The sequence below is a fragment of the Theropithecus gelada genome, chromosome 11, assembly GCF_003255815.1.
Source record: "Theropithecus gelada isolate Dixy chromosome 11, Tgel_1.0, whole genome shotgun sequence".
NCBI lineage: Eukaryota > Metazoa > Chordata > Mammalia > Primates > Cercopithecidae > Theropithecus > Theropithecus gelada.
Window position 1 is genome coordinate 72,537,948 of NC_037679.1, and position 26,832 is coordinate 72,564,779.

At 52.9% G+C, this 26,832-nt stretch overlaps 1 protein-coding gene across 1 annotated transcript; it reads right to left on the reverse strand.

Moving 5' to 3' along the window:
• Positions 1–14,638: 14,638 nt before the first annotated feature.
• On the reverse strand, positions 14,639–23,859 carry LHX5 (LIM homeobox 5). Its single transcript, XM_025403029.1, has 5 exons — positions 23,112–23,859; positions 20,904–21,127; positions 19,927–20,204; positions 19,047–19,212; positions 14,639–15,310 (listed from the first exon to the last, which is right to left on the reverse strand). Exons 1-5 carry the CDS (start codon positions 23,282–23,284, stop codon positions 14,943–14,945), a joined length of 1,209 nt encoding a protein of 402 aa, XP_025258814.1. The 5' UTR covers positions 23,285–23,859; the 3' UTR covers positions 14,639–14,942.
• Between the last annotated feature and the right edge of the window lie 2,973 nt (positions 23,860–26,832).

Sequence of the window (26,832 nt, forward strand, 5' to 3'; positions counted from 1 at the left end):
ACTATTTTACTCATCAAGTATATCAGTATGGATCTCTAACAGATAAGAAAAAAAATTTCCTGCCTGGGCAATATAGAGAGACCCCATCTCTACAAAAAACACAACATTTTAGCCAGGTGTTGTGACTCATGCCTGTAGTCCTCAGCTACTTGGGAGGCTGGGGCAGGAGGATCACTTAAGCCCAGGAGTTCAAAGCTGCAGTGAGTTGTGATTGTACTACTGTACTCCAGCCTGGGTGACAAAACGAGATCTTGTCTTAAAAAAGAAAGACAAGATTGGGTGCGGTGGCTCACGCCTGTAATCCCAGCACTTTGAGAGGCCGAGGCCGAGGCCGAGGTCAGGAGTTTGAGACCAGCCTGACCAATATGGTGAAACCCTGTCTCTACTGAAAATACACAAATTAGCTGGCTGCAGTGGCGCACACCTGTAATCCCAGCTACTTGGGAGGCTGAGGCAGGAGAATTGCTAAGACCCGGGAGGCTGACGTTGTAGTGAGCTGAGATTGCATCACTGTACTCCAACCTGGGCAACAAAAGCAAAACTCCATCTCAAAAAAACCCAACAAAACCAAACCCAGAAAGGGGGGTTGGGGGTGGTAGGAGAGTGGAGGGAGGGGGGGAGAGAGAGAGAGAGAGGGAGAGAGAGAGAGAGAGAGAGAGAGAGAGAGAGAGAGAGAATTAGTTTGTTGGATCAGAATCTAAATAGTTTTCATGTTGCATTTTGTTTTTGTTTTTTCTAAAACAGAGCGAAGGTCTTGATATATTGCCCAAACTGGTTTCTAACTCCTGGGCTCAAGTGATCTTGCCTCAGCCTCCCAAAGTGCTGGGATTACAGCCACAAGCCACCGCGCCTGGCCCATGTTGCGTTTGATTGCTCTGTTTCCTACGTCTCTTAATTTATTACAGTTAGCTGAGAGAGAGTGATCAAAGAAGGCCTCTTTGAAAAGGTGAAGTTCGAGCTGAGGCTGGAAGGAAATGAAGGAGGAAGCATGTGGGTCACGCAGGGGAAACAGCATGTGCAAATGTCCTGGGGTGGGAATGTGCGAGGAGGCCAGGGTGGCTGTAGGGAAGGGGTGAGGGGAGAATAGTAGAAGATAATAGAAGACAGACAGAGCATGGGGGAGGGGTCAACAGAAAGGATACCGGATCATGAAAGGCCTTGCAGGGCTTTGGTTCTTCCTGAGCATGAGGGAAGTCCTGGAAGAGTTCAGCATGAGACATCTCCCCTGCCTGCCTCCCTTCAGCCTTGATTTCCATGTCCTGTCCTGGGCATCCTTTGCCTCTGCAGTGGACATTACTGGTGCCCTCCACTCCTGGATTCAGATCCTTTAACCAGGTAGGTGCAATCATCCCCCAGCCGCTGGGATGTGTTGGCTGCTAACAGACTTCAGCTGCACCCTGTCCAGAGAATTACCCATGGGGGACCCCTTGTCCAGAGATGTGTGGGGTCAGCTGCCTGCAGGTGGCCCACAGCCAGTGACTGGCTAATATAGACATATATTAATAAAAAATACAGACAGCCCCTCCTGGGCTGGGTGCAGTGGCCCATACCTGTAATCCCAGAACTTTGGGAGGCCGAGGTGGGCGGATCACCTGAGGTCAGGAGTTCGAGACTGGCTGACATGGTGAAACCCCATCTCTACTAAAAATACAAAAAATTAGCCAGGCGGTGGCAGGCACCGGTAGTCCCAGTTACTTGAGAAACTGAGGCACAATACTCACTTGAACCTGGGAGGCGGAGGTTGCAGTGAGCTGAGATTGTGCCACTGCACTCCAGCCTGGGTGACAGAGCAAGACTCTGTCTGGAAGAAAACGAAGAAGAAGAAGAAGAAAGAAGTAAGAAGAAAGAAGGAAGAAGGAAGAAGGAAAAGCAGATCCCCTCATTTCAAAGTGGGGCAACCCCATGGGTACCATTCAGGGTCCAGACTCCACCTGAACTTGTGTCTGAGCCTGGCTTCCCCGCATCTCTCTATTCTGCTCCTCTCATTCATTCTACTGGGAGCGCCCCCGCCTTAGTAAGTCACGTGCCCAGAATCCCCATCTCAGCCTCTGCTTGTAGAAAACCCAATGTAAATGAACACTCTCTACTTTACCCCTGTCCCATTGGCCTCTCTCTTCCCCGGTGTTTGTGCTTTTTAAACTCCACCAAAAATGTCACGGGCAGGTTTCTTGCTTTGCTTCCAAACTCCCTGATAAATTCCGCTGGCTGGGCAACCCCAGGAGAGGTTTTCTGGAGCAAGAAACCCCATAAATCACCCCGCTGCCACTCCGGTGTGGGCAGTATCTTATGTAAAAAGGTGTTTCCTGGGAGCGCCACAGGCAGGAGAATCCTATTACAAGCCGCCCCATTAATTATAAAGAGTCAAGTCGACCCTTTCCTGTGATTTTTTATCTTAAGTCCGAAAACTGATTACCTTCACCAATCCTTCCCCTTCCAAAAAGATCTAAAAAATAAAATCAATGTTTGAAGAACAAATACCAAACTTTCTCCTTTTAGGGTAGAGCCAGCAGAGAGAGAGAGGCGAGTGAGAAAAGACCTTTTTTATGTTCTTTTAAGGTAAAAGTGAATGGGGACTTAGCCTGAGTGTGGCGTATTTCTTTGACTACCTCAGCTCTTGGAGGTGGGTTCTATGATTTGACCCATATTACAGATGAAGAACACGGAGGTTAAAGTGAAATTACATGGTTGGCCCATTCTTCAGAGATGGTGAGATGGGCAGAAAATAGGCCAACCAGGTATATAAAAATGTGAGTTCAAATCCCACCTCTGCTCCCTACTAGCTAGGACCCTGAGCAGGTGCATTCACCTCTCTGAGCCTCAGTTTCCTTTGCTGCTTAATGGGGAATGAAAGCATCCCTCAAAGGCTTCCAGGGAGAAGATGCACCATTGTGTACACAAAAGACACCAACAGACTCGTCCCTCACCTGAGGGAACCAGCAGCCTCCCCCCGGCCTCCCTGCTGCTAGTCTTCAGGCTGGTACCCCCAATTGAATTGCCACCTGGAAACCAGAAGTCGGGGTAGTCTCTTTTGTTTGTTTGGTCAGAGCCTTGCTCTGTTGCCCAGGCTGGAGTGCAGTGGTGCGATCATGGTTCATTGCAACCTTGGACACTTGGGCTCAAACAATCCTCCTGCCTCAGCCTCTGGAGTAGCTTGGACCATAGGTGTGCAACATACCCACCTCTTAGCTTATTACAAAATTTATATACATATAAGATATGTAATATATATTATATACAATATGTTATATGTAAATATACAATATATAACATATATAATATGCAATATATATTATATAATATGTTATGTATAATACATACAATACATATAATATATGTAATGTATTATATTATATATGTTATATATATGTGATATGTATATATTATATATATTTTTGGGGGGGGCAGGCATGGTGGCTCATGCCTGTAATTCCAGCACTTTGGGAGGCTGAAGTGAATGGATCACTTGAGCCCAGGAATTTGAGACCGGCCTGGGCAACCTAGCAAGACCTTGTCTCCACAAATAATAACAAGATTAGCCGAGTGTCATGTCACATGCCTATCGCTCCAGCTATTTCAGAGGCTGAGGTGGAAGGATTGCTTGAGCCTGGGAGGTTGAGGGTGCAGTGAGCTGTGATTGCATCACTGCACTCCAGCCTGGGCAGCAGAGTGAGACCCTGTCTCAAAAACCAAAACCAAAAGCAAAGAACTATTTATTTTTGTTACTCAGCTTTTGGTGCCCCCGCTACATTTTGCACTCAAGGTGAGTACCCCACTTGTACTCTGGGCCATCCTTGCCGAGTACCCCTCCCATTGCCCAGTTTCTCAATCTCATCACTCTCTGTTCCCACCATGATTTGAAGTTATTGCTCCCTTTCTCCTTCGGTTACTATCTGTGTCCCCTCATAGAATATTAGCTCTGTGAGGACTGGGACCAAAGTCTATTCTACTTACGTGGAGCCCAGGAAGTCCAGGGAGTGCCTAGTGTACACTAAGCCATTAAAAAATGTTTGCTGAATAATCGAATGAATGAACAAATGAAGAGAAAGTTCAGGAAGTCGGGCATCACCTTTCTTTTTTTCTTTTTTTCGAGAGACAGGGTCTTGCTCTGTAGCCCAGGCTGGCGTGCAGTAGAGTGATCATAACTCACTGCAGCCTCAACCTGAAATCAGACAAGTCAGAGGTCTGCACAACTTGGCTCCAGGGTCTTTGGTGCACTTTCCACCCACATACTTCAGATGAAGAGACTGAGGCCCAGAGAGGGTAAGTAACCTTGTCGCAGTCACACAGCACAAACATAGCAAAGCCAGTGCCAAACTGAAAATCCCATGGGGCTGTGCGGTTACTATAGAGAGAGCTCCAGTGACCTGGAGTGGGCCAGCTGGGGATCAGCTGTCTCTGAGTAGGCATATTCCTGAAATATCATCCCCAAACCCATATTGCCACCTAGGGTTTTGCCAGATCCCCATGAGTCATCTTTTTTTTTTTTTTTCCTAGAGAGGCAGGGTCTTGCTCTGTTGCCCAGGCTGGCGTGCAGTGAAGTGATTATAGCTCACTGCAGCCTGAACCTCCTGGGCTCCAGAGATCCTCCCACCTCAACCTCCCAAGTAGCTGGGATCACAGGCATTCACCACCATGCCAGGCTGATTTTTACATTTTTTTGTAGAGATTGAGTCTCACTGTGTTGTCCAGGCTGGTCTTGAACTCCTGGGCTCAAAAGATTCTCCCGCTTCAGCCTCCCAAAGCACTGGGGTTACAGGTATGCAACATGGTGCCTGGACTCATGCATCATCTTTACTAGTCCCTCATTTGCATTTTTCTTTTTTTTTTTTTTTTGAGACGGAGTCTTGCTCTGTCGCCCAGGCTGGAGTGCAGTGGCCGGATCTCAGCTCACTGCAAGCTCCGCCTCCCGGGTTCACGCCATTCTCCTGCCTCAGCCTCCCCAGTAGCTGGGACTACAGGCGCCCGCCACCTCGCCCGGCTAGTTTCTTGCACTTTTTTTTAGTAGAAACGGGGTTTCACCATGTCAGCCAGGATGGTCTCGATCTCCTGACCTCGTGATCCGCCCGCCTCGGCCTCCCAAAGTGCTGGGATTACAGGCTTGAGCCACCGCGCCCGGCCTGCATTTTTCTTGAAGCTTTCAATACTGTTAGAAAGAAAATGGTATCCCCACTCTAAATGGAGAAACAGTATCACTTCCCAGAATTAGACACTATGTATGGAAATAGATACAATGAAAAACAAAACTATATCGTTACATAGTTACTAGCTTCTGCCCACCAGGTCTCCAAGCCTGAGCCTATGGTCGCCTGGATAAGCAAGTGTTATAGGGCACTTAAGACATGCTAAACCCCAACAGAGATTCTCCTTAAAACAATCAGAAGTGCTGAAGGAGAGCTGGAAGGAGAGTGACTTCCTCACGGAATGTTAGGCATCTCTGAAAATACCTGGTTCTCCAGGGGTCCCCATCCCACACTTCAGGAAACCCTGCCTTGGTGGGTGCATCACATAATGAGGCCTGATCTTTATTTCAGGGACCACCCCTGCCAAAAAAAGGGTGCAAAGCAAACTCTTTCTTCAATAATATCTGCAGTCAGAAGCTAAAACCAGACAACCTGCAACTGGTATTATAACACAGACTCTCAAACACTCTTCGTTAGGCATGGGGTTTTGTGTTTAGCTGGGCTTGAGTCTTCCTTAAATCTCGGAGTATAACAAACTGTATTTTGTTTCCTTCAGATTTTTGTTTGTTTGTTTGTTTTTGGAGACAGAGTCTGCTCTGTTGCCCAGGCTGGAGTGCAGTGATGGGATCTTGGTTCACTGCAACCTCTGCCTCCTAGGTTCAAGTGATTCTTGTGCCTCAGCCTCCTGAGTGGCTGGGATTACATGCGTGCACCACTACGCCCGGCTAATTTCTGTATTTTTAGTAGAGACGGGGTTTCATCATGTTGGCTAGGCCGGTCTCGAACTCCTGACCTCAAGTGATCCACCTCTTCAGCCTCCCAAAGTGTTGAGATCACAGGTGTGAGCCACTGTGCCTGGCCCTTCTTCATATTTTAATAAGCATAACATAAAATTAACCATTTTAAAATAAACAATTCAGAGGCATTTAGTGCATTCACAAGGCTGTGCAGTCACCTCTTCTGTCTAGTTCCAGAATATTTCATCACAAGGAAAGGAAACCCTGTATCAACTTAGTAGCCAGTCCCTATTTCCCCTCCCCCTACCCCCTGGCAACCACCAATCCACTTTCTGCTTCCATGGTTTTACCTATTTTGGATATTTCCTATAAGTGGAATCCTATAATGTGTAATTTTCTTCTGACTGACTTCTTTAAATCAGTGTACAATTTTCAAAGTTCATCCATGTTGTATCAAGATGTATCTGCATTTCATTCCTTTTTATGGCTGGATCATATTCGATTGTATGGATATACCACATTTTATCTTTAATTAGTTAATTATTATTATTATTATTATTGAGACAGAGTTTTGCTCTGTTGCCCAGACTGGATTGCAGTGGTGCGATCATGACTCACTGCAGCCTCGACCTCCCAGGCTCAAGCAATCCTCCTATCTCAGCCTTCCGAGTGGCTGGGACCACAGGCATGAGCCAGCATACCCAGTGAATTTTTGTGTTTTTTTAAATTTTTTTATAGGGATGGGTTTTTGCCATGTTCCCCAGGCTGGTCTTGATCTCCTGAACTCAAGCAATCCTCCCGCCTTAGCATCTCAAAGTGCGGGGATTACAGGCATGAGCCATCATGCCCGGCTCATGTTTTATTTATCTATTCATCTCCTGATGATGCATTTATTTTTATTTTTATTTAAGACAAGGTCTCACTCCGTCATGTAGGCTGGAGTGCAGTGGTACACCCATAGTCATTACAACTTCAACCTCCTGAGTTCTAGTGATGCTCCCACCTCAGCATCCTGAGTAGCTGGGACTACCACCATACTTGGCTAACTTTTACATTATACATTTTTAATGTTTTTTGTAGAGATGGGGTCTCAGTATATTGCCTAGGCTGGTCTCAACTCTTAGGCTCAAGCAATCCTCCCACCCAAGCCTCCCCAAGTGCTGAGATGACAGGCATGAGCCACTGCACCCAGCCACATTTCTTTTTTAAAAGATGTCAGATTTTTCTCCACTAGGCCTTGACCTCTTACTATGTGTCAGACCCAGTCTCTCTTTTTTTTTTTTTTTAAATGGAGTCTTGCTCTGTCACCCAGGCTGGAATGCAGTAGTGTGATCTCAGCTCACTGCAACCTCTACCTCCCGGGTTCAAGCAATCCTGTCACCTAAGCTTCCCAAGTAGCTGGGATCACAGGCACACACCACTACACCTGGCTAATGTTTTTTGTATTTTTAATAGATATGGGGTTTTACCATGTTGGCCAGGCTGGTGTTGAACTTCTGATCTCAAGTGATTCACCCACCTCAGCCTCCCAAAATGCTGGGATTGTAGGCATGAGCCACTGCACCCAACTCCCAGTCTTATCTTCATAGGCCCCATAATTTTCCATTAGGCAGCATTGGTAATCTTGAAGTATATTCTGAAAAGTAATAAACTACATGTTTGTCCAATAGGCTGTGAAGTTAGTCTTTTTTTTTTTTTATTTGAGATGGAGTCTCACTCTGGTCCCCTAGGCTGGAGTGCAATGGCACGATCTTGGCTCACTGCAACCTCTGCCTCCTGGGTTCAAGCGATTCTCCTGCCTTAGCCTCCTGAGTAGCTGGGTTTACAGGCGCCTGCCACCATGCCCGGCTAATTTTTGTATTTTTAGTAGAGACGGGGTTTCACCATGTTGGCCAGGCTGGTCTCGAACTCCTCAGGTGATCCACCCGCCTCGGCCTCCCAAAGTGCTGGGATTACAGGCGTGAGCCACCGCGCCCGGCCAAGTCTTTGTTTTAAAAAATGTTTTAAGCACTTCCTCAAAGCAGAAAAAAGAATAGATAATAATGACAGCATCCAATGAATGGCCATTGTTATTATTACTATATTATTATTATTATTTCATTTTTGTGTTTATTACTATCGGCCAGTTCTCTGACAGGCACTGTGTTTAGACTATGACACATATGGCCTTATTTAACCCTTACGATGAAACTTGAAGTCAGATGTTTTTGTGCTCCTTTTATAGGGCCTTGCAAAGCTGAGGCTCAGAGATACTGTGTACCTAATGTGAGGTCACATGATCCCTGGTCTCAAGTTGGGGTGGAGACACAAACACAATGTGGGTTGAGGTGTTACAATGGAGGAAGACATGGACAGGAATACCGCAGGTGCCCAGGAGGGCATCACTAGCTCAGCCAGCTACTTCCTTCCTCTACACTTACTCAGCTAGACCACAGAGCTGGGGATCTCAGCTGTTTCCGAACAAAGAAAAGTTGCACCATAAGGTTTTCCTGCAGTGAAAAAGGGATCATGGAGAATCTGGGTGTGATTTCCAAGCCACTGCTCCAAAAATGAAGCATGCACACAGGTTCCTTAGGAGTTGTGCAACGTGTGGTGTGCAGTTCTGGAGTGGGGCCTGAAACGCTGCATTTCTAACCAGCTCCCAGGTGATGCCACTGCCGGTCCGCGGACCACACTTTGAGTAGCAAGAGGTTAGTAGATATGAATTCTGATCCCATCTCCTCTGTAAACTCTTTGTGGGACTTTCGGCCACTCTCTTGCCCTCTTTGAGCCTCAGTTTCATTCCCTGGTCAATTCTCTGAAGAATAAATGAATACCAGCTGTGGTGTCACTTCCTGTGTGCTTGCCAGAAAGCCACGAACACCTGCTGGGGTGAGACATTTCCTCCCCAAGCCCCCAGGAACCCATCAGCAGGTGCTGGGGGCAGGGGAAGGTGAGGATGGTTCTGAGCTCTGGCACAAAATTCAGAAAGAGGAAGCCAGAGGTGGTGCTGGCCTGGAGAAGCGGCTGGAGAGGCTTCCGTTCATCACAGAAATGGCCCATTTGCAATGATCGGTTACCCAGGTGTTAATAACGCTAATGGCATAGGAAGGGTAAACTTGGTCACTTGGCTGAACAGAAGAAATATGCAGAGAGGTGCTTGAGTTTCCATAAATCAGCCGTGTGAAGCACTACGAGGGAGGCAGGACTTAAAATTCCGGTCAGGAGAAGGGTAGTCTCATAATCCAAGCTGGAGAGGTAATTTATTCTGTTTATATCTTTTTACTGCACGACAAGGCTTGGAAGTAGGCACCCTCCACAGCCATTCTGCATTTTAAATATTAGTCCTAAGCACAGTGGGTCAGCCCTGTGCTCTGTGGGGTGTATATCTCGGGGCAGGAGGACAGGGACAGGGACAGGGACAGGAGGAGAGCATGCATGACGCGGGTTGGAGTACGTGTGGTTTAACTGTCTGGTGTTGGCCAGAATTATAGCCTAGGGGCAGCAAGGGGACAGGCGAGGTCCCCCTTTTTCCAGTGCTGGAGGGCACTGGCAGGAGAGCCTGGCTTGCCTCTTTACCTGTATGCCCTGGGATGTTTTTTTTCTCTCAGAAACCTTTTATTTTTAAGAGATAATAAATACAGGCGATGAAGATAGAAGGAGATGAGCAGATACATTAATGGAGGAGGAAAGGGAGGAGGGCAAACATGGAGAAACCAGACGTCCTTATGTCTTCTGACCTTGGCAATGATCACGAAGCCCTCTGCTCTTCTGGCCAGCTTTGTTTAACCTGGAAGGGGGTTTTAAGCAAAAGCCTGTGAGGTTGCCATCAGTAAGAATTAGTATTCATTAAGCCCTTTTTTTTTAAAGAATCCCTTTTTATAGCAGCTGAATTGTATTAATTCATTCATTCTTTCATTCAGTCATTCATGTAGTTACTAGACTCTGCACTGGGCTCTGTCCTGGGTCCAGGGACAATGTGGGCTCTTGCAGCAAAAGTTCTCAATTCAAAACCTGGCTGTGCTACTCGCTGGCTGTGTGACTCTGGTCAGCTCACTTCACCTCTTGGGCCTCAGTCTCTCCATCTGCAAAGTGGGAAGAACAAAGCTAATCTCGAAGGGACATTGTGAGGATTGAATGAGAGGCTGGCCAACGGGTTTGGAGACAGGTTGAGCACTGGTCCTGCATGTTTGGGAGGTGCCAGAATCTCTTGGGGAGCTAAATGTGAAGCATCTTGGGCCCCACTCCAGAGGACAATTCCAGCCATTAGTTGGGGGACCCGGGTCTACGATTTGTAGCAAGCATTGTCCTCTGATCATACTTTGAGAAAACGGTTGTGGATGCTGAAGGACAAACGTCCCTTCCCAACTGCTCCCCTTCACCATCTAGCCTTTCTCAGGAACTGCCTCCTTAACGATGTGCACCCAGTATCACCGCTGTGCACCTGCAGGGACACTGTGCCAGGCTCGGGGTGGGAGAGTGTCTCCTCCTGGAGCCCCTGGGCCCAGTAAGCACTTGGGGAATTAAAATGAGCGCACAGGAGTGGGAGTGAATTTGGTGTGAATCAGGCCCTCTCTCTCCTCTTGTTACCCTCCATGGAAGCTGGTGTGTGTGTGTGTGTATGTATGTGTGTGTGTGTGAGAGAGAGAGAGGGGGAGAGAGAGAGAGAGAGACATGGAAATGGGGATGTCACCCAGGCCCTAGATTTCCTGAACCTTGGCCACAGGCTGAGCCACTTCTTTTCCATCCTCACCACACCCGGTGTAGGAAATGATGTTGTGAGTCCATTTCACAGATGAGCACACTGAGGCCCAGAAAGGGGACATAGTGAGCAACCTCCAGTTCCTCACTCAGGTAGTGTCCTGGATCCCAGAGCCCCTGCTCTGTTCTGCCTCCATCCCATTCCCAGGTAACCTAGGCTGCCAACCCTCTTCACTTGTGTGAATACTCGAGGAAGGAACGATGGGGAGTGTGTCCACAAGTACTGATCATGCAGAAATCATGGCACCCCTCCTGGACCTGGCTTCTGGAGCCACCCTTGGAGATCTTGATGGGCCACCCCAGGGTTATTTAAGTCTCCTGACACTAAAAGGGGGCCTCTTCCTCTCCCAGTTCTCCCAGACTGAAGCTGTGAGTATTCAAGGGGCAGGTATATATCCTGTGTACATGTGTGTTAGCATGTGTGCAAGGACATGGTGTGTGGGTTTGTGTGTGTCCACAGGGGTTAGACATATTGTAGGTGTGTGCATTTGTGTACACAAGCCTGTGGGTATCTGTTAATGTACATGTGTGTGCATGTGTATGTAGATGTGTGCACCTACCATTGTGCCCTTGTATTTGTATGTGTCTCTGTGTGCATGCACAGCTGTGTGTCCATGTGGCTGCTTTGTGTGTGTGTGTGTGTGTGTGTATCCATGTGCCTGTGAACATGCATCTGTATATCCTTGTGTTTTGGTTGTGTACATGTATTTTCATGTGTGTAAGTATGCATTGTGTGGGCCCGGACGTGTCTGTCTGGTGCATCTTTGTGTGTATGTGTGTGCCTGTACCTGGAGGAAGGGGCAGAGGGCTTGGTTCTACTGTGGCTTCTCATCCTGCAGCCTCACTCTGCTACCTTCACTGATGGACACCTCTGGGTCTAAGTGTCCTATCTGGGTAGGGGCTGGAGGTCCCCGGACACCATGGAGCATGAGCATGGAGCATGAGTATGTGACTTGGAACACCTATGGGGGCTCTTCCTCCTACAGCTTTAATCTCCCCTTTCCCTCCTCCTAACCTTTCTTCCTTGTCTTCCTCTTCTTTGCTTCCTTATTCCTTCCTTTTCTCCTGCCTCCCTCCCCTCCTCTTTCTCTCTTTCACACCTCCTCCCCTCCCCTCTCTCCCTGACCTTTATCTCCCTGTCACAACCCTGTTTGAAGAAGGGGTGAGTCGTCTCCTCCCCCTAGCTTCTCTTCCCCCATATCACTGTGGTGCAAGTTCTAAGCGAGCCCCACTGCAAAGTTCACACATGCCCAGAAAGCATTCAGGGACCCGCCAGAGATGAGGTCCACCTTGCAAATTCTCTCTTGGCCTCTAGAATCCATTACAATTAGGGCACCATAGAGAAGTAGAAACACAACCAATACATGGGTTTGAATCTCAGCTTTGCCACTTCCCAGCTGTGTGACCTTAGGCCAGTCCCTCAGCCTCTCTGAGTACCCTGAGGGGGCCAAAAATACCTACCCTGATACGTGTCCAAGGATTCAGCTGCAAGGATATTCTGATGTGGTTTAAAGTGGTGAAACATTGGAAACAAACCCAAATATCCAACAATAGAATTGGTTAAAAAGAAAACAAAAACTATAAAAGGATGGCTCAACCGTTGAAGAGAACTTTAAGCAGTGACTATACAGAATGACATAGCTCTGTCTCTGAAGATCAGTTTATACATCTGGAAGCTATTGCTGAGTGAACCAGAGCAGATGACCGCATATTGAGTATAGGGTATGATCTCAAGTTTCAAAATGGAAAAACAACAACAACAACAACAAAAAACAAAACAAAACAAAAACAAGAAAAGAAAAACGTCCAAAAGAAAATGCATCAACTACATTTCTATAGTGCTTGAGATTCTGGGTGGTGACATTTTCTTCCTTTTGTTTATCTGAGATTTCTAAATTTTCCACAAATAAGTAGCATTGGTCTGATAAAGACAAATGTGCTATAAGGAAAGAAAAGAAAAAGGTGAGCCACCTTGCATGATTCTTGTGAGGAACACATAAAGAAGAAGGGCAGAACAGTGGGGCTCTGAGCATGCACCTGTCCCATGGTGGTCTGCTCCCCACCTTCCCCTGCTGCAGCTACAGTGGGCCAGCTTCCCTCACCCCAAGCTTGGGCGAAAAGTGATCCCAATGCAGGACACTCTTCTATTTATTTTTACCTCTCTCTCCTGCTTTTCTTTTTCTTTTTCTCTCTCTCTTTTTTTTTTTTTTTTGAGACAGAGTCTTGCTCTGTCACCCAGGCTGGAGTGCAGTGATGCAATACCAGCTTACTGCAACCTCTGCCTCCTGAGTTCAGGCGATTCTCTTGCCTCAGCCTCCCAAGTAGCTGGGATTACAGGCGCCTGTTACCACACCTGGCTAATTTTTGTACTTTTAGTAGAGACAGGGTTTCTTGGTCTTGAACTCCTGATCTCAGGCGATCCACCCACCTCGGCTTCCCAAAGTGCTGAGATTACAGACATTTGAGTTGGAAGGGAATGTAGAAAGAACTCTCTCCAACCCCTGCTTTTGCAAGTAGGGAAACTGAGTCGAAGGAGAGTGACTTGTTTTAGGTAGTAGCCTCAGGCCTCCTAAATCTCACTGGACACTCTTTCCCTCATGCCTTTATCTAAAGACAAGCATGCACTGCACAAGATTTGCAGAGCACAACAGCCTCACTTTGGGGAGGAGGGGCACTTCAGTCCTAACATAGCCTTGCAGATAACCAGCATCAGCTTACCAGCCTGCTCTTTTTTTGGGCCACCAGAAATTACACCGGGGAATAGTTAGGAGTGAAGTTGTAATTCTTCTGAGGTGCTGGCAACAAACAAATCACACAGTCATTCATTCATCAAACATTCTGAAGACCTACTATATGCTGGGCAGGCCTGTGTTAGAGCAGGGTACTACATAAAGCATGGGGAGATACGGTGCCTGGCACATAGTAGCTGTCAGAAGAGGACAGCCACTTTCATGAACCTAGGAGTCACTAGAAGAGCTCCCCCTTTGGGTGAGCAGAAGTTTTTGCATCCATCAAGGGTTTAATGTCAGAGACAGAACCAGGGAAAGGAGTGGTTTCATTACCTCTGAGTCATTATCAAGGTAGGGACAAAAAAAGAAAACCACACAACGCTGAGGGAAAAAACATTTTTTCTTTTTATTAATCTTTCTTTTTTAAAAAAGTTGATTTTTTTGTTTTTTTTTTTTTGTTTTTTTTTTTAGGTAAACCTCTTTCTGCTTCCCCTCCCTCACTCTGCCCTACCTCCTCTTAAAAATATAAAAATGTCCAACCCCGGATAACTAGAGTACAATAAATAAACAGTAAACACAAAAACATACTTTATTTGTTTCTTCTTTATACAAAATAAGGAAACTAGAAGCGTTCAACTTCCAAAAAAGTATAATATTGTACATCCTGACGGCCCAGCCTCCAGGCCCCGGGCAGGGAGGGTGGTCTGTGGGTCTGAGCCCAGCAACCCTGGCGCCTCACCCAGGGGGAGAGCAGGATGTGCGCGTGTTCGAGTCCGGCCTGCACCCTCGGGCTCAACATAAACGTCAAAGTAAGGAAGATCGGGAGGTGGACCCGGCTGGCCACGTCCTGACCCACAGCCCCCTTCCTAAAGAAGCTGACCTTGAGCCTCAAGATTGGCCACCAGGGAGCGCCAGCGCGCAGGTGGCTCGGTCTCCCTTCCGGTGGCTCCCGGTTCACACGAGTTCCTCGCTCGCTCTCCGTCTTCTCCCTCTGGCTGACGCTCTCTCCATCTCTCTCTTCCTCATCTTGTCCCCTTTCCTCTCCCTCTTTCAATCTCTCTCCTCCTTTTCTTATCTTTTTTTTTTTTTTAAGACGGGGAAAGCACAGCGAGAAATAAGATTACAAAATGCCCCTCGGATTGCAGAGAGAAGGAATAACACCGTCTCCGCCTCTTGGCCTCACCCCCTCTCAGTCCAAAAAGGTGGCGGTGGCTGGGTGGGTGGGTGGGTGGGTGGGGGCCCGAGGAAAGTCTAGAGCGTGCTCAAAATCTCTTGACCCTCCGGAGTATTGACTTTGGTCCCAAGAAATTGCTCGCGGTTGCCGGGAGAGCGCTGGCGGTGGGCTGAGGCCCCTGGAGAGCCCATGAAGTGGAGATGGGGGTCGGCCCCCCTCGGCGTCCAGCCGAGGAGCAGCTGCCAGTTGAGTGCGGACCCGAGAGAGAACCCCCGAGGGATACCCACGTCTCCCACCATGTCCGCGTCGGGCGTTTTGGTTTCAGGAGGTTGCTTCGGGGCGGGGCCCCCGGGGACCGAGCGCGGGGGGCGGCCCGGCGGCCTTACCACACGGCGGCCTCGTTGAGCTCGGGGTTGGGATGCGACAGGGGTCCGCTGTAGCCGCTGGTGCCGCTCATGGGGAAGGGTGGGCTGGGCCCGCCGCTGAACACCTCGCCGGGCATGGGGTGCAGCGCGCCCGGCAGGCCCGGCTCGGGGCTCGGCGTGTCGGGGTGCGAGATCATGTCGGTGAACCTGGGGTTGTCCGCGGCGTGCGGGCCAGCGAGCGGCGGCTCCAGCGCGCCCAGCGGTGTCGAGCCGGGGCCCGAGGCCGCCAGGAAGCTGGAGTCGGCCGGGGACTGCGCCTGCGAAGGCGGGCCGTGAGCGAAGAAGTCGTAGTTGCTTCCCGGAGCGTAGTAGTCACCTTGGTAGTCTGCAGGGGGGTAAGCGGGAAGGAGATAGGGCGCGGTGAGAGAAGGTGAAGAAGGCGGGGGGGGGGGGGGGGGGGTTACCCGGGACCCGAGGAGGGGACCCGAGAGGGCCAGAGAGGGGAGCGCGCGACACGGACCGAGGTTAGAGAGACCTGCGGAGGCCGGCGCCCCTAGAGACAGTGGACGTCGCAGACCCACGGGGAAGGTTGTGGAGACAGACAATGAGAGATCTCGAAAGGGCAAGAGACTCAGACTGCCAGAGACTAGACACGGAGACGGGAGAGACTCCGATATCGTGGGAGACACACGCGGCAAAAACTCGGAGGCTTCAAATTCACAGGTTCCCTGACACCTAGAGATGGAGAGAGACAGCGGCGGCCAGAGACACAGAGATACAGAACGACTCCTGAGTGTCTTAGAGTCGGTGAGAGACACAGAGATGCGGGACAGCGAGGGACAGACGGAGAGATCCGCAGAGGGGCAGAGAGAAAGGCGGAAAAGAGACCCAGAGACGCAGAGTCTGCGGCTGAGACCCGACAGCCAGAGACATCGGAGGGTCGCGGAGGAGTCGAGAAGACGCAGAGAGAGGTGAGACGGCCGAGGTGAGAGACACGCATGGAAACCCCGGGGGCCGCAGCAAGGGTCAGGAGTGAGCCTGAAGATGGAGAGAAGTCGATGCGCCCAGAGAACGCAAGACGGTGGATCAGAGGTGAGTCCCAGGAACCTCCAGAGAAGCGGAGGCTGACAGGCCTGGGGAGAGGAACCTGGCAGAGACCAACCAGCGGACAGAGCAGAGCGCGAAATGCATGAGACCGGGAAGCGACCGGGTCGGGGGAAACTGGATCAGGGCCGCGGTCGGAGCTCAGAGGGACTGGTGGGTTAGGCCGGGCGGGAAGACCTTGGAGCCCTAAATTCGGTCCCTGCGCCCCACCAACCCAGTCCAAGTCCTTTGCCTCGCCAAGTACGGCCCCCGCGTCGATCCCGGTGAGACCGTTTGTACCGGCCTCACTTAGCCTGAGACAGAGAAAACTGAGCTCCAGCGACTTGGGAGAGGGGGAGGACACGAAGATGCTGTGGGTCATGCCCAGAGCTCCGCCGGCGCCTTGGGGTAGAAGCTCGGTCCTCCAGCCTTGCCCCGGGTTGGTTTTGCCAGGACCCCCAGGTTCTGAAGCATCTGACACTGAGACCTTTTGAGAAGCTGTTGATAGCTATGGGCTCTCTCTCTCGAGGAAAATGCAAAGATGCGAATTTTGCCCACAAATTCAGGAGGTGCAGGGACTCTGGATTACAAACCCATTCTGCCTCAACAAATCTACATCAACCCTCTGACCTCCTCACATAGCCCCTTTTCCAGAACCTTCGGGATATCCTGCCTTCCCCCACCAGGTGGGGCCCTGAAGGACTGACGTGGGGGACCTCACGAAAGGACCACCTTGTACCAGGCACCCGCTTTGTACGGCGGGAAAACCAGCGCGCCCAGAAGCCTGAGTCTCTTCTGCAAATCCACTCCCCCTGCTGAGTCCTGGGATCTCAGTCAAGGGGCAAGTTCCTAATGCCCCCTGCCATCCTCTTGCGTCTCCAAACCCTGAAATCTTTCCAAATGGGGGGTGTCTGGAGGCGTGGCTAGGAGGCAGTTTAAGCAACAGCTAAAACGGTTGCCAATTACTTTTTAAAACCATTAATTTAATTCTCCCCGAAAGTGAAGGGGAAGATGGGGAACGGCGAATTTGGAGCCCCAAAGGGACAGGGATGGGAGACTGCCGCGGCCCGCAGCGAGCCGGAAAACCAGCGAAGGCCGCGGCCCCGGCGCCGTGAGCGCCGCCTCCGCCCATATGGCGGCCGGGCCGGAGGTAATTGGAACAAACGCCGTCTGAAAAGGGCACAAAAGCCGCAGCTGGGGCTTTGTCCGCGCTCCCACGGGGAGCCGCCGGCCCCGCCGCCCGGCCCCTTTCTCGCCCGCTGCCGGTCTCCGCCGCCGGGATCTCCCAGCGCGGATTAGGCGGGGCTGCCTCGCTGGGGGCTGGGGAGTCCTCCCCACCATTCCGCGGAATGAGGGGCCCCCGTGTCCAGCTCCCCACCCCATCCAGCACGCAGGGAGAGGAGGCTGTGGGATAGTCGGGGCGGGGGCGAACTGGTCCTCGGGGAAACCTTGGTTAATTACCCAGGCGGGGAAAAATTCCGGGCCGGTACCTCCCCCACTACCTCGCTGCTCTGGGCCCAGATTTTGTAGGGAAAGAGGCAAATTTAGGTGGAGAGAGTCGGTGAGTGGAGACCCCGGAAGACACGCCCACCATCCAGACTGTCCAGGGTTGGGGGGCTGTCCAGGGTTGGGGGCTGTCCAGGGGTGGGGGCTTTCCAGCGTTGGGGGGCTGTCCAGGGTTGGGCGGCTGTGGCGCTCCAGCCTGAGCCCTGCCACTGCGTGGGGTCTCTGCCCTGAAAGAAAGCAGAGCCTGGCATTTTGCCCACAATTTCTAGGGGCCTTGGTCGGGTGTAATCCCCCCTCAGGCTTCCGGATGTGCTGACGTTAGTGATGGGGTTATCTTCCCTTACCTTCTGGGTCTACCTGGGTGCCTAGCTCCTGCCTTCCCAGCACTGCCACTGAACCCACTTTCTAAGAGAAATTGCCTCTTCTTAACCTGCGCTACGACTCAGAAGTGCAGATGCCTCTCAGACATAGGCAGCCCTGGGGTCTCTCCAAATTCAGAAGCTTCAGAACAGAAGAGGAGAGGTGCTTTCTTAAGCCTTCAGCCCTGGGAAGAACTGGACGGTGAGCTCGGTGAGCTCAAGCAATGAGGCTCAGGGTAAGGAGCTGAAAAAAACGGGTAGGGGGAGTTGGGATGGTTCACCAATCCAGTGTGAGGGAAGTGAGAGAAGGAAAAGCTGCGGTGACAAGGGGACAGCTCACCCCGAGCCCAAGCCTGGTACCACCATCTGAAGGCCTTTGTAAACTGGGGCTCCTCCCTCTCTGCAGCCCCAAAGACGGTGGAAATCTGGGGTTGACCCAGCCCTTGTGCCCCTAGTCTGTAGGAAACCCAGGGGGCTTGGGACTGGAGGGTGGGCTATAGTCCTGCCCAGATCTACTGCCGGCATTTGGGCTAACACTGCCAGATACTGTGCACACACACCCCGCAACACGGAACAGGAGTTGCTGCCTTCGACGCTAGTGAGCAGGCGGCCTGGAATGAATCCAGACCCCCATCCCCTCCCCTGACACTACCCTCCAGCGCTCAGAATCCACTTCATACCAAGTACACCAGGCACAGGGGCCCAGGGCGGCGGGAAGGCTGTGTGTCTGTCCGTGGGGGCGGCATGCATGTGGATTTGCCAGTGCTGGCCTCAGTGTGACTGGTGGGAGTGTGTGCCTATGTGGGGTTGTGTCTCCGTGAGTGTACCTGTGTGTGAGAGGGTAGAATTTATCTGTACGTGATCGTGCGATCGTGTCTAGATATGCGTTCCTGGAGTGTCTGAACGCAAGTGTGAGTGCACCTTGTGCCCTGCGTGGGTGAGGGTGAGTGTGTCACTGCATCTCGTGTGTGCTTCTGTGTGCATCACTGTGTGAGTGAGACCATGTGTCTCATTTTGTGTCCAGGAGATGTGGGTGAGTGTACATGTGTCCGTGATTGTGTGTCCAGAGAGTGGGTGATGTCCTGCGGCGGAAAGCGCGCCGGCCAGGACACTTTGCCCTCAGTTCCCAGAACAGGGCAGGTGCGGAGCAGCGAATCCCGGGGCGCCCCTTACCTCCATAATAGGTGTACGGGGTGGACCCCAACATCTCAGACTCGTCCAAGCGGCCGCCCAGCGGACGCATGCGCCGCGGACTCCGGAAGAAGGCGTGCCTCCGGGCGCCCAGGGCGCTCAACTGTTTCATCCGGCGTTCTTTGGACCTTCGGTTCTGAAACCACACCTGGGACAGAGGAGGGGGCTGTGAGCTAGGGATCAGAGTGTCCTCTCCTCCCCTCTCCTCCCTTCTCCTCCCTTCCCTGCCTGGGCTGCCCCCGCTGGGTCCTTGCGCCTCTTCCGCACCAGGACTCCCTCGAGGCGGGGCCGGGACGGATTAGGCCGGGAGGGGTGGAGAGGGGCTTCGGCGAACCAGCCAAGGGTGAAGGATTTCGCGGACCCGTGGGGCGACTCATAAAGACTTGGGCTTCCTGGTCCTCGGCTCGCCCGCGGCCTGACGGCTCTATAAAGGCCTCCCTTGCGCACGACTCTCGCCTCGGCCCCTCGGCTCCGGAGCCAGCCTCTGGCCGTTTGTCTGCCGGCGCTTCGGCGCAGGGAGGGAGGGGGCATCGCCTCTTTCTCTGCTCGAAAGGTGGGAGTTAAAGGGGGATCCCGGATCCCAGAGAGGCTTACAAGCTTCCTTGAGCGAGGTGGGGGGCGGAATTCAGAGAGGTAAAGTGACCCGGCCCCAAATCGCACCACCAGGAAGACAGCAGGGCTACATGAAGTCTTTCGGCTCACAGTCCCTGACCTCGGGCGAGTGCCCTAATCGGGCTTACAGTCTGCTCCCAGACCAGAACCAGGCGCGCTAGTAGCCAAGGAAGCTTGGCGGGAGACTCCTCTGAGGCTCCCGGCTCCCGGGCCTGCGGGCCTAAGGAGCTGTGCCCGCCCCGGACCGCACCTGGATGACGCGCATGTTGAGGCCGGTCTCCTGCGCCAGCTGCTCGCGGATGTGGCGCGTGGGCTTGGGCGTGGCGGCGAAGGCAGCCTTGAGCGTCTCCAGCTGCTTGGCCTTTATGGTGGTGCGCGGGCCGCGCCGCTTGGTGCCCGAGTTCTGCTCCTCGTTCTCGTTGTTGGCCGTCTCCTTGTCTGACGAGGTCGAGTTGTCCGTCTCCTTGGGGTCGTCCTGCAGTGCGTCCTGGAGGTCCGGGGACAAACTGCGGTCCGTACAGGATGATACTGCGGGCGGATGGATCGGAAAGGGGATAGCGGCGTCAGCGACGATCAGACGCCTCTTCAATCCAGTGGCGGGTTCACGCCGGCCCAGGCTACGGCCGGTCCCTCTGGATTCCCTCCCAAACCTGCGACAGCCCCTCCCCCAGGGACCCGGTGCCCGCCCACTCTCTCCAGGAGGGGCTGGGCCTTTGGATGGGCGCTTCTTAAGCCCTCTCCGCGCGTCTCAGCTAGTACCTGGGTAAGGGTAGGGGGAGGCGTACCCTCTGGAGAACTCCCACCTTCAAGGAGAGGGGATGAGGAGGGCATAGATTCCCTTGGGGCTTGGATCTTCCTCTCACTTCCCTCCTCTCTCCAGACCTCAATTAATGTCCTCCCAGTGCATCTAGAAATTACCTGGAGCTCAAATGACACAAGGGGGAATTGTGCGCTTCCAAATTAGGGGAGGAGGGCAACTTGGAAAATGCTCCTGAATTGAAGGAGGGTGGGGAAGATCTGGCAGCTCTCAGATCCCCTGTAAAACTGCTCCAAAGCCACTTCTCTTTTCTAGCCTCTAACCCCCTTGCCTTGCCCTAGAACTGCCTGGGGCTAATGAGCTCCAAGCTCAGCACAGACAGCACACCGGGGGCCAAGTAGGGAGTGCCAGGCTGGGCACGGTGGGAGGGTGCTAAGGCCTAAGGCTAGTGAGGGGCCCAGGCTTCATACCTGAGTTGAGGCTGCCCTCCTTGAGGCTGGATGAGCTCAGGTAGTCGTCTTTGCACACGAACTTGTTCTCGTCGATGACGTAGAGCTCCTCGCCGGTGGACAGCTGCTTGTTACACACCATGCAGGTGAAACAGTTGAGGTGAAAGACTTTGCTCCGGGCCTTGCGCACCAGGTCGCTGGGCGAGATGCCTTGCGCGCAGCCAGCGCATTTGGTGCCAAAGCGCCTGTGGACACAAGGTGCCCATCACTGCGGGGTGGGACTGTATCCAGTCCTTCCCAGTCCCTGACCTCTTCCCACCCAACCTGGCTTCTGTGAAGTCCCCATTTCCATATCTGTCAAACGGAACCCCAATCCTGAGTGCTCTGGCCAGAGCAGGAGACTGGGACAAATGTTCTGAGCTGTTTTTGGGACTGGGACTGCCATGCCTCCACTGGGGTTTTTGAGATTCTCCTGGGCTGGGAAGGGGTGAGCAGTGGGTGCAGCCTTCAGCCAAGAAGAGAGCCCAGAGCACCCCAAGATGTCCTTCCCCAAATCCAACCCCTGCCAGGCCTGCCTGGGCTGCTCCAGGCAAACTCAGAGTCCATGAATGATTTGAAGCCAGGCGGGGAGAGTTTGGGCCACTTGGTGGCTTTGCCTCCTGGATCCTTTCTAGTCTGCTGGTGCCTAGCTAGGGCCAATCTGCCTGGCTGGCTGAGCCTAGCCGTGAGGCAGAGAGCCTTTCTCCTAGGCTGGAAGGAGGAAGCAGAAAGGAGGGAACCTTCCACTGATTTCCAGTACCAATGGAGAGGCTTTCCAATCTACCGCTCTGGGACCCGCTGGAGCTAATCAGGAGCTGTGGACAGCAGGGCCTCATAGTGACGGACCCTAGAGAGCAGGGACGAATTTCAGCCCCCCTAAACCTCTGGCCTGGCAGGCAGCAGGGGAATGTGAATGCAGGACAATCATAGACCCTGCAAGGCCAGGAGAGGAATCTCTCAAATCCCCCCTTTCCCGCGTTCCTGATCTCATTCCTTTTCTTTCTTCTTTGAGCTCAGGGAGAAAGTCAGCCTCCCCCGAAATGGGAGATGGGTGAGGCTCAGGTTGGGGGTGGGGTGGGGGAGGACCCAGGACTCTGGGGACCCTGCATCTACTCACACCCATGTCTCTAAACAGGGTGAATTTGGGTGACATTGATGTAGTGAGGGCATTAGAAGCCATAAGTCATTTTTGGCCTTATCCGGCAGCGTAATTGGCCATATGCACCTTATCAAAAATCATTAGGCGCTTTGCAAGCACTGCTACATTAGGGGCATCGGGCCTCCGGGTCCAAGGAGTTTACACGTGTAAAGGAGCGGCTGACATTTTCTCCTATTCAAATTCCCAGTGCGAAGTCGCTGGGGCCGGCAGGCTGCCTTTCTCTATGGCGTGATTCACGCCCCCCTTCCTCTGCGCGGGGAATTCCTGTTCACAAAGCCGGCTCTGGGTGCCCAGGGGAAACAGGCAGGGCTCAGCTGCCCCAAACTCTACTGGCTTCCAGACTGGGGAAACTGAGGCCCAGAGACGTGATCTGCCCTGGCCAGCCAGGGGGCCCACAGGGGTGGGGGTGCTGGGGAGGTGCCACAGCCCAGTCTAGACCCCAGAGGTCCTGATTCTCAGCCTCGATTTCGTTTCTGCTTTTCAACATGGGAGGAAATGTTTAAGGGGTTGGGACGTGATGGGGGTGGGGAGGTTCTCTCCTCCCATCACCAGGGGAGACCTTCCTCGCTGGGCCCCTTCCGGAGCTGAGAAGTTTCTGTTTGGGATTGCGGGTCGATGGGCTCACACATTCTGCCTGGAGCGAGAAGCCTCCAGGCGTCTCTAACTCAGGCAAAAATCTTTCCTCTCTCTCGGGACAGGGATTGAAGCTTCTGTCTTGGGGTTGCAGCCGCTTGGAAGGGGCCGAGAGGGATAGAGAGCAAGTTTGTCAGGGCTTCCTCCCTCTGCCCCGCCAGCGCTCTGAGCCGGCCTCGAGCCAACGTGAGGCAGCGAAGCAGCGTCCTTCTTCCTCCGCCTGGGCTCGGGACCTTTCCTGTACCGAGGATAAGAGGAGAGCAAAGTGCTGCCCGCTCCCCATCTAAGCTTATGATCCGGGGAGGCTGGAATGGGTATGGGGGTCTCCCCTTCCCCAGCTCCCCAGTGGAGCGCGCGCAGGGTGGGCGCGCAGGCAGCAGCGCGGCGCGGCCTCTTACCTGAAGAAGTCATTTTTGCAGTAGAGCTTGCCCTCGCGCGAGAAGCACTTCTCCGAGAGATTGGTTTTGCACTCGCAGCACTGAACACATTTGATGTGCCACGCGCGGTCCAGCACGTTCAGCAGAAAGCGGTCGAGGATGGGCCGCTCGCAACCGGCACAGTGCACCATCATAGCCCCGTGCCCCGGCGGCTTCAGCCGCCTTGCCCTCCCTTTGGGCCCCTGGCCCTTGGGCCTGCCGGGCCCTCCGCTGCCCTTCGCCTCTTGTCTCAGCAGCTGCAGGGCGAGTCCGGTCCGGACCAAGACTCAGCCGGTCAAGTCCTTGGGCAATCGCTGGCCTGGCCCTGGGCTGCCGGGAGTGGGATGGTGGGGGTGGGGGTGGCGTTCACAACCTCATGCCACCGGCCGCACGCCCCGGTGCCTGTTCCGGGCTTCCCCAGGTATCTCGGGTGGCTGCTGGCCTCGGCGCTGCGGAGCGGCTTTCCCCGGTGGCGGAGGTGCCGGCACTTTCCCCCACTTTCAAGCGGTCCCGATCCTCATCTTTGTCTGGTCGCCGCGTAATTCGCGCATCCTTATTCAGATTTGGTGACGTGGCGCGGCACGTAGGGGGCCCAGCGGCCAATGGGCGCACCGTGGCCATGGCAACCTCTTAAATTTATAGCATATCTAAATTGGCTACAGCGTTGCGGTCCGGACAGAGCAAAAAAAACAAGGCATCAGTATTGTTGAGTATTAGCTTGTACCTGGTTCGGAGGCTAAGTAAGTATTTACCTTCCAGTTTGGGGCTGACGGGGCGGGGGCCGCGCGTTACGAAAACTGCGTCTCTCTTCCTCTCTTTTTCTCCTCACAAATACTTGGGGATCACGGGTTCCAAGGCCTAGTCCGGGAGGTACCCCTGCCCCCTTTACCATCCCTAGAACTTGCAGAAGTTGCCCCACGCCCCACACCTACCTCCCCTTCTCCAGCCCAGGCAGCCCAGATTGGATTCCCCCACCCCCGCGCCCCGTCTGCGCTCTGAAGCTGCGTCAGCGCGGTTCTCTGAGCTCCTGGAGCCGGCCCCGGCTTCTTTTTGTCATACACGGGGCTGGGGCCCAGCCGGGCCTTTCTCATGGAGAGAGCTAGTGGAGGCCGCGCGACCTGGGTAGGTTTTCCTGCCAGGCCACCGAGCGCAGGCCCAGGCCCAGGGTGGGGAGGCGGGGGAGGAGGAGGGGTGCCGTCTGGCCTGGTCCGGAACTCCAGAGTTTCAGGCCTGAGTACGCTGCTCACGGCGCTCTGAGGGAGATGTGGACAGGGGGAGATTGAGGTGGACGGGTCTTCCCGAAGACAGCTCGGAGGTGGCACTCACCACGTCTCTCCTTTCCTCGCTGCACCTTCCAGATTCCAGGTCAGCCTATGGGCACTGTGGTGAGTGGGTCGTACGGCTGAGGCGGGGGACACCAGCGACTATGAAAACGCTGTTTGCATTCACGCCGTGCGGGCTGGGTGTGCAAGTTTGTCCCCTCATTGGGCGCAGGAGAAGCGGCGCACGTGTGTTCCGTGCTCGGCAGGGCTCCCAGAGTGTGAGCAGAGAGTGTGTGTGTGTGTATGTTAAGGAGCGGGGTGGTGCTGGCAGGTGTGTGTGAGGAGGGGGTGTGTGAGTCTGAGGAGGAGAAGGGACCAGGCCTCCTCTCCCTCGGGGCCAGCGTGGCCACCAGGGCTCCAAGTTGGGGAGGCCAGGAATGGGCAACCAGGATTTTCGTTTCGCTTCTGGAAAGGGGGCTGAGGGAGTAGGGCCTGGGACCAAGGGCTAGAGCTAGAGGGGTTTGTGCCAACACTTGGCTGTGAACGTTTGTTTGGGTGTATTTCCTGAGCTTGTTAGTGTATACTTGCTGTTAGAGAATTCCATTTTTGCATCTGTTTATTGCATTAGTACCATCAATCCTGTGAGTACATTTCTGCGTGTGCGTTTTTGTGTGTGCAGATTCGTGTGTTTGTAATTGTGTATGGTCCTGCTAATGTTTGTGTTTATCACCGTGTGCACTTTTATTTTTGTTGGTCTGTGCCTATGTGTGTATGTTTATTTTAGGACGCAAAAATGTGAGGATGTTTTCATGTGTACGTGTGCATTAACATAAGCACATTTGTGTCTGTGTTTGCAAGCATTGATGTGAAGGTGTACTTTTAAAAACCTGAATGTGTGTGTTTGTGTGTAGGTGAGGGCGTGCATACTTGAGACCCTGTGTATAGGAGACTGAGCTGGGTTGGTTTTGTCTGTGAGTGCAGAATTTTGAAGAGCTGTGTTTGTGTGCCAGTCGCTGTGTGTGTGTGCCTGCAAATGTGTGTATTTGTGCAAACAGTAGTTTTTTGTTTATGCAACTCCTGTAGGCTGTGTGTGTGTGTGTGTGTGACGGAGGGGGGAGGCGGTTATGCTTGTATTTGTGTTTGTGTGTGTACTCCTAGCAGCGCTTACCTTTGTGGATTCGGAGGTTGAGATAACAGGATTTGTGGATGCCTGTTTTGGGGCTCAGGAATGCCCACTTGTCCCCGTTCCTCTTCAGGTCTAGCACTGTCCCCCACAGTTATCTAGGGGAGGTGATCTTGCTAGGGACAGGGAATTGGTGAGTGCTGGTTACAGAGTGGAGCATTGACTCACCAGCCAGCCCGCTGGAAAAGGAATCCCTAACCCGGACAGCTTCTGCTTGTTGGTGCTGTTACCTGACCCTCTAGCTTGTCAGGGGACAGGCATCTACAGAGCATAGTAGTGAGCTTGGTTAGAGCCCAGCTCAACCAGGAACAGGCAGGATGAATCTCACTTGGTCTCCTAGGCTCGGCCATGAGAGACTTCAAATGGAACCGCAGTTTCCGGCAGCGCTTGGCTCTGCCCGCCTGGGCTTAAAGGATGCTTGAGCTCTGGCAGGGCAGAGCTGGAAAGAAATAAGAACCCGGAGAGGAGAGAGGTGCTCAGGCTCCCGGCAGAGGTGAATCATGCTGCCTTCTCCTTCTTTGTCTCACTAGGCTTTTTCTGTGTCTCCCAAGTTCTTGCCACATCTCTGTTTTCCTTTCTGTCTCCGTTTTTCTCTTGTGCTCAGAGTCTGTTCTCTTTCTGTTTCGTTTTCCTTTGGTTCTCCCTTGCTTTCTTTCTCCATTTCTCTCTCTCTCTCTCTCTTTTTTTGTTCTCCTCTCCTGGCCTCTCTGCTGGAGCTTCCAAATCCAGCATCCGACTCAGCGCTGAGATGAGTGCTCCTTAGGGTGCATCGTGCAGATTTTGGGGTATGGGGGGAAGACTTGCACCCCTGCCACGTGCTCCGTGGTCATTAAAAACCTCCATCCAACCACTTTCTTCTCTGCTCCTGACTAGGCACACTGAGCCCATTCTCCCCCAAACCCCACAAAATATCCAAAGTGCCCTGTGTGGTGTGTGTTTCCAGCCCAGGCTTTGCGCACCCACTGGTGGTGTCAGGGGGCCTGTGTACTCAGCTCTATCTGAATCTTGGACAGACCCACTGGTCCTCATCTCCCAGAGAGCTTCAAGGAGTAGCCAAGCCCCAGCCACCATGTGACCAGGCCAGGGAGGTCGTAGGAAGAGGGAACAAATGACAGTAGCCCTGAGTAGGGATAAGTGTGGGTTACCTGGAGCTGAATATTTGGTTGCAGGAGATGAGGACTCTGTTTCCAGAAGCCCTGGTCTGACCTTCCATCTCTTGTAGGGGAACTTACCGATCCTGCCCTTGTGGCAGCCCCCC

Coding starts and splice junctions, on each gene's coding strand:
- LHX5 (XM_025403029.1), bottom strand. CDS start 23,284: ATGATGGTGCACTGTGCCGGTTGCGAGCGGCCCATCCTCGACCGCTTT. Junction 20,205..20,903: donor GGAGGGCAGCCTCAACTCAG/GTATGAAGCCTG, acceptor ATCCGCCCGCAG/TATCATCCTGTACGGACCGC. Junction 19,213..19,926: donor TCAACATGCGCGTCATCCAG/GTGCGGTCCGGG, acceptor CCTCTGTCCCAG/GTGTGGTTTCAGAACCGAAG.